At 38.9% G+C, this 8,004-nt stretch overlaps 1 protein-coding gene across 1 annotated transcript in view; it reads right to left on the reverse strand.

Moving 5' to 3' along the window:
• The window catches only part of LECT2 (leukocyte cell-derived chemotaxin 2), a 33,542-nt gene that overhangs the window by 1,551 nt on the left and 23,987 nt on the right, over nt 1-8,004 (reverse strand). The window contains exon 4 of the mRNA XM_006866094.1: nt 5,607-5,752. Coding sequence (XP_006866156.1) covers nt 5,607-5,752 — 146 coding nt within the window. The remainder of the gene's footprint in view (nt 1-5,606; nt 5,753-8,004) is intronic.

The following is an 8,004-nucleotide window of genomic DNA, read 5'->3' on the forward strand; positions in this document are numbered from 1 at the left end:
AACAAACAGATCTGTGTTGGAAGAGTGCAGCCAGAGTGCTCCTTGGAAGCCAGGATGGCCAGACTTCATCTCTCATACTTGGGACATACTGTCAGGAGGGGACCAATCACTAGAGAGAGAAATCATGTTTAGTAAGGTGGAGGGTCAGAGAAAAAGAGGAAGACCCCAGCAAGATGGATTGGCAAAGTGGCAGCATCATTGGGCTCAAGCATGGCAACAATTGTGAGGTTAGCCCAGGACCAGGTAGTGTTTCATTCTGTTGTACATAGGGTTGCTATGAGTCAGTACCGAATCAATGGCACCTAACAACAACAACAACAATATAGAAGTCCTGGTGTGGTGCTGTGGGTTAATGCGCCAGACTGCAAAGCCATTTGAACTGCAAGATTGGTAGTTCAAGCTCACCAGCTGCTCCTCGGAAACCCTATACAGGGTTGCTATGGGCCGGTCGCTATGGGTCAGAATCGACTCCACAGCATTTAAAAACAACAAATTGGCTGGTACCGACTCTATGGCACTTAGCAATAACAACAACATAGAAGATATAAACAGGAAAATCAGTAAGAGCAGCCACTCCTCAGAAACCCTGTACACGGCCGCTATGAATCGTAACCACTTGACGGCACTTAACAACAACAATCTGACAAGGAAAGAATACCCAAATAAATGGAGGATATACTAAATTCACTATTTGAAGGACTCAATGAAGAGTTAGTTCTTCTCAAATTGATCTAGGTATTCAGTACAATCCTAGTCTTTAGTGGAAAACCGACAAAGTCATTCTACAATTTACTTGGAAATGCATACAGCCTAAGAATTGTCAAGGCTTACACTACCAGATTCTAGAGAAAGATATCAGGTTTGGTAAAGTGGAGGGTCAGAGAAAAAGAGAAAGACCCCCAATGAGATGGACTGGTCAAGTGGTAGCATCAACGGACTCAAGTGTGGCAACAGTAATGAAGTTGGCCCAGGATCAGGCAGTGTTTTGTTCTGCTGTGCATAAGGTTACTATGGATTGGTACCGATTCAATGGCACCTAACAACAACACTACCAAATATTAAGATGTATAAGGCTGAGTTAAATAAGACATTGTTGTTTTTGTGCAAGATTGACAGACTAATGAAGCACAATAGAAAAAGACCCATATATATTCAGACTCTGATTTAAGACAAAATATACTGCAGTGCAGTAGACAAAAACAGTATTTTTAAGTCGGCATTGCTGAGCTACTATGGGAAACCATTAATCTTGAACCATACCTCATCCCTTACACAAAACCCAATGACAGGTGGATTATAGGTCTAAATATGAAAGATGAAACAATAAAACTTGTGGATAAAAACTTAGAAGAGTATTTCATGACTAGTAGTAGATAAAGGTTTCTCAAACAGGTCAAACAATGAATTAACAATAAAGGAAAAATACTACAAAATTGGGCTACATTAACAATGAGTTTCTGAAAAAAAAATAGTAAGTTTCTGTTTATCAAAAATCAAAATTAAGAAAGTGAAAATGTCACCCACAAAGTGGAAGATATTTGCAATGTGTATATTTGATCAAAGACATATCTGTAATATATGAAGAGCTACATTGTCAATAGAAAAATGGGCAAAATACTTCAGTAGGCACTTCACAAAAGACGATTGATATCCAAGTTACCAAAAATAGGAAAAGTTGCTCAATTTTATTAGACATCAGGGTAATGCAAATTAAAACCACGAGATCCCACTATATATCAGAATGGTTCAAATGAAAAAAAATGGGAAGTAGAAATCAAATACTCAACTCAGTGTGGAACAACTAGAACGTCTGTTTACTGCCAGTAGAAGTTTAAGGCTACTTTGGAAAATCAGCAGTACTTATGAAAGCTGAAGATACATGTAGCATATGACCTAATCATTCCACTCCTACAGCACTCTGTCAATTGCTGAGTATGTTGATTCCAAATTAGTCCTTCAGAGTAAATAACCATAGCGTGGAATTGGGATGTACTGGACCCACTGTACAATGGATTTGAGCAAAAACTACAGTGATTACCTGATCATCATAAACCTCTATTCTTACTGGTGGACCACAGTGACCTTTTGGTTCTCTAGGAATCCATGGCAGTTTTGAGTCAGTGTCAGATAATCCACCAAATCTGATTATTTCTCCTTCCCTAATGTACTGTCACCCTGCTCTGCTCAGTGACTGCAGGTTCCTGTAGGAATGACTAGAAAAGGAACTGCAGTGGGAAATGATTGTGCAGCACGGTGCTTTCTCAAAGGAACTTACTTCATCTCTCTTTCTTTCAAGGGGATCTGGGCCTATGAACTGATTCAAGTATAGGAATTGGTTATAGTGCCTCTTGTCATTTCTGACCTACAAAGAACAGCTACCATGTAACTCCTCAAGAATGTGGGCTCTCTCAAAAAGTGTTTCTAGCACCCTTGGTAAAGAGTGTGACATCTGCACCCACTTCCAACAGGAATGCACATATATGTTTATTTAAAAGCATGCACAAGATTCAAAGGAAAAGAGAAAGTACACCAAAGAGTCAAAGAAACTAGACTACAGGACAAATATTCTACATGAACCATGACCTTATCTACCTGAAGACCAGAAAAACTAGATGGTGTCCACCACCACTGCCAACTGTTCTAATCAGAACTACAATAGATGAGCCCTGATAGAATGGAAGGAAAATTCCCAGTCAGATTCCTAAAACTAACACAAAAACAAAACAACAACAAATGAAAAACAGACCTACTGAACTGGTTAAGACTGGACGACTCCCTGAGACTACTGCCCTGACATACTCTTCAAATCTTGAACTGAAACTAACTCCATCTGTCACCCTATAGCTGAATAACAAATAGGCTTAAAAATTAATGACTAGAATTCTCAAGTATGTGTGTCTTTTAAACTCACCGGTATAAAACCAAATGATCAGCAATTACATTAAAAAAAATATGAGTATGTAAGGGAGCAGGAAAACTACATTAGTGGAAATGAAGCAACCAGAAGAGAAATAATGAGGAATGTTCATGCATGTGAAGAATGTAACCAATGTCACTGACCAACTTTTGTAGAAATGGTTGAATGGGAACCTAAATTGCTGTGTATACCTCACTGAAAATACAATAATTTTTTTCTAAATGTACAAGAAACTTCATAGCAGTATTTTCACAATTGCTTAAAACTGAAAACTACCCAAATGTCTGTCTATAGATGATTCCATATATGAAGATATCATTATATATTATGATACATCAGTAAGAATAAACAAACTAAGACTACATTTAAAAATGTGGCTGTATCAGGTCTGAAAGAATGACGAGGGATGCAAATTGAAGACATATGGAAACATGGACTAATGGAACACATGAGTATCCGTTTCTGTAATCCTGAGACAAGAAGAACTAGATGGGGCCCACCATCCACTGCTCTGAAAGTGATCACAACTAATGGTCCTGGATAGAATGGAAGACAAATATGGAATAAAATTGAAAATCCTAAGAAAGACAAGGTTCACTAGTCTAATAAGGGTTGGTGGAATCCCTGAGACTATGGCCCTTAGTCTGTGGCCCTCAGTCATCCCTCAGATCTGGAAATGAATTCACCCCCCTGGCTCAATTTTCAGCTAAACGATACGTTTATAAGGTGAACACTGAGAAAGTACTCACACCTTAGACTAATGAACCATCTGAGAACAAAAGGGCAGCATTTTCCAAAGGACAAAGTTCAAAAGGGTTAGGAAAGTAGGAGTGGAAGCAGGCTACACTGGGAAGAAGTGGAAGAGAGATATTTCATTGTGAGGTTGCAGTCAATTTAATGAATCAAAAGGTCTATGAATTGTTGAGTGGAAAACTGCTCTGCAAACCATCACCTAAGTCACAATTTAAAAAAAAAAAAAAGAAAAAGATTAATTTTGAAATCCTAAATAAAAATAAAAAGAAATACGGATGCATCTCATCAACATGATATGGGATGGAAGAAGTCCCACCAAATACAGTGCACTTTGTAATTTTCTAAGATGGGCAAAATTAATATAAAGTGTTAGTAGTTTGGATTACCCTTGATGGGAATAGTGATTAAAAGGTAGCAGAAGAGACTGGGATTCTGGTACTGTTTTTTCTTGTTCTAGACGCTGGTTACACAAATGTATTCACTATGAAAACCCACTGAGCTGTACACTTATAATAAGCACATGTTTTTCTTTGGTGGTTACATCTCAATAAAATTAAGATAGATAACAAACTCAATTCTTTGAGTACTAAGAAACTAAGCTTTACCTAGAACATGGAAGCTTTTGATACTATTTCCTTTCCAATGCTTGTAGAAATGTCAACATTTTCAAATGGGGGTGTTTGATAAATTAAATTAGCCATTATAATTAAAATTACCAAAAGTAATTTTATTTCTAGATTATTAAGCAAAACCATGAGGACCACCTGAAGGAAGACATTCAGTCAGCTGTTCAGTCTGATGAAGTGTTACATAAAATAGATGATTTCAAGGAAAGTGGTGGAGGAACGTCTTTGAAAATGTGTCAGCTATTGCAGTTTAATACCCTCTATCCTTTATATTCTAGGTTTTATCATTTTTAAGAAAATTTAAAACTGCATTAAAACAAATAGGCATTTCACAAGAACACCCAAAGTTGCAGACAGTACCCATTTGACCTAAACTCGATGGCTTGATATCAGAACTCGACTAGAGGAAGACAAAAAAAAAAAAAAGAACAAAATGATTTTTGATAAAGGAAATATGGGTAATTTGCTACAATTTGATGAACTTGACCTATACTCATGGAGGTTTGTTGTTGTTAAGTGCTATAGAGTTGGTTCCGACCTGTAGCAACCCCTGCGTAGGGTTTCCGAGTGACTGGTGAGCTTGAACTACTGGCCTTCTGGCAGCATTAACCCACAGCGCCATGCCAGGACACCACTCATGGAAGTAGTAACTCTAAATACGAACAGAGAAGGAGGAGTCTTCACATGAAGTATCAATTCTATGCCCTCTGTGCACAGGGCAGATAGAGATGGGCAACTTAGACACTGGCTACCTAAAATGAGGGGGCAATAAAGGCATGAAGTGACTGGCTTACAAGGTTTCAAGAGGGAGTTTAGTTTAAGATTGTGTGGGGGAAGAAAGAGTCCCCACTGAATAGTTTTCATCTTGTCTAGATGGGTTTGGTTAAAAGAGATGGGGATATGATTCTTATGATTCAATAGTAATTGTTATCATGACTAATTGTGACTGTCACAATTGTAAAGGTAGAAGTTTTGTAACAAAAACAGGGGAGTAGTTAATCTTACAGTTCAGAAACAAAGGACTCTGGAACCATTAAAGGAGAATAGCACAAGCAGAATGCGAGACCTATCCAGAGAAGCAGAGATGCCCTAGATGGAGGCAGAGATGGGAACATGGAGAGAGGGAGCAGCTGAGGACTCTAGATTCATGGGATGAGAGGGATTAAGAGCTGGCAACTGGGAGGCAGACTTGTGGAATGCGTCCTTTGGTGGTGTGAATTATTACATATGCCTGAGTGTTTTTTTGTTTGTTTGTTTAAATAGGCATCAACATTTCTAGTCAGTGTCCCAAGGATATACACTTTTCTTACCTCTTCCAGATATCCGAACACCATTATTGACAGGATTTTTGTTTTTATAAGGCTTCTCCTGGCCCACAATCATTCCAGTGAAAGGTGCATACACAGTAGATCCATCAGAACACAAGACATCGACACCTTGGTGAGACCTGTGATTTCTAGTATAAAAATAAGAATGGATTCACTGAGTTCATTCTTCTAAGTACTGCATTTTTAGGCAAATAAATCACCCACACACATAATGTGCTTACAAAAATAACACAGGAGGGGGGACCCCCTGCAGGGGATGCTGAGGGGACTGCATGGTTGGCAAAAAATATATAATGCACGTTATTTTGTGTAAAAATAGTGTATGCTGTAGCAAGTAAAGCATTTACAATAGTATGTAGTACATGCTATTGCCAACTCCATGTAAAACAGAAGGAAATGTTGCTTGGTCCTGCACCATCTTCACAATAGTTAAGTGTGCTTGAGTCCATTATTGCAGTCACTGTGTATTTTGAGTGTCTTCCAGCTCAGGGGACCCAGCTTCCAGTGCCATATCAAATAATATACTGTTGGAATCCATAGGAGTTTCACTGACTAATTTTCAGAAGTAGATTGCTCGGCTCTTCCTAGTCTGCCTTAATCTGAAAGCTCCACTGAAGCCTGTCCACCATTGGTGACCCTACTAGTGTTTGAAACACCAGTGACATAGCTTCTAGCATTCTAACCACAAAAATGCCACCACAGTACAGGCTGACAGCAGTTGGAGATTTGGTACATGATAAACCTTATATACATGTTGTTAAGTGCCACTGAGTCCATTTTTACTCATAGCAACCCTGACTAAGGTTTCTGACGCTTTGGATTTTCAATGGTGCAAAAACTTCATCTTTCACCCTCGGCAGCTGGCGTGCTAGAACCACGAACTTATATTTTTCAGTCTAGAGCTTATCATATACTCACTATTATTATTACAGAAAGAGCTCTGGTAGCTAATGGGTTAGGAGATGGGCTACTAACCACAAGGACTGCTGGTCAAACCTACCAGCTTTCTGCTCCCATAAAGATTTATAGCCTTCGAAATCCTATACAGGGTCACGCTGAGTTGGAATTGAATCCTTGCCATAAAACCACCACCACTACTATCATTGTTATTCATGGCATTTTGAGTAAACAAGCAATCGATATAAGCAGAGTTTATAGATATCAAATCATTACTCCTTCAATATTTACAATGATAAATGTTACGGAAACTTATCTGAAAACAGAGCTCCTGGTATGGCACTGTAGGTTAATAAGTTGGACTGCAAAGTTGTTTTGATCGTCAAGGTAGGCGGTTCAAGTTCACCAGTCGCTCCTCAGAAACCTTATTCAGGGTTACTACGAGTTGGCACTGACTTGATGGCACTTAACAACAACAACAAAAACATCTGAAAAAAATCACATGCTACCCTAGTCTTATTTTTCTATCACTGATCCAGAAATCATTATTATTCTATGTGGTATTTAGTATAGTGAGTGATATCGCCTGAGCTCAGTAAAGTGTGTTGTTGTTGTTGTTAGGTGCCACCGAGTCAGTACCAATGCATAGTGACCCTATGCACAACAGAACGATACACTACCCAATCCTGGGCCAACCACACAATTATTGCCATACTTGAGCCCATTGATGCTGCCATTTTGCCAATCCACCTCGCTGGGGGACTTCCTCTTTTTCTCTGACCCTCCACCTTACCAAACATGACATCCTTCTTCAGGGATGAGTCCCTCCTGACAATACGTCCAAAGTATGAAAGACGAAGTTTGCCCATCCTGGCCTCCATGAAACACTCCGGATGCACTTCTTCCAACACAGATCTGTTGGCACTTTCAGTATTCTCCTCCAACACCATAACTAAAATGCATGAATTCTTCTATGGTCTTCCTTATTCACTGTCCAGCTTTCACATGCATATGAGGTTATTAAAAATACCATGGCTTCAGTCAGGTGCACCTTAGTCCTCAAGCTGATGTCTTTGCTCTTCAACACTTTAAAAAGATCTTGTGCAGCAGATTTACCTAATGCAATATGTCATTTTATTTCTTGGCTGCTGCTTCCATGAGTGTTGATGGTTGATCCAAGAAGAATGAAGTTTTTGACAACTTCAATCTTTCTCCATTGATAAGAATGTTGTTCATTGGTCCAGTGGTGAGAATTTTTGTTTGCTTTGTATTGAGATGCAATCCATACTGAAGGCTGTGCTCTTTGATGTTCGTCAGTAAATATTTTAAGTCTTCTTCACTTTCAGCAAACAAGGTTGTATCATCTGCATATCTCGGGTTGTTAATGAGTCTTCCTCCAATCCTGATGCCATGTTTTTCTTCATATAACCCAACTTTTTGGATTATTTGCTCAGCATACAGGTTAAATAAGTATGGTGAAAGA

This window comes from Chrysochloris asiatica, unplaced genomic scaffold, assembly GCF_000296735.1.
Source record: "Chrysochloris asiatica unplaced genomic scaffold, ChrAsi1.0 scaffold00087, whole genome shotgun sequence".
Taxonomy (NCBI): domain Eukaryota; kingdom Metazoa; phylum Chordata; class Mammalia; order Afrosoricida; family Chrysochloridae; genus Chrysochloris; species Chrysochloris asiatica.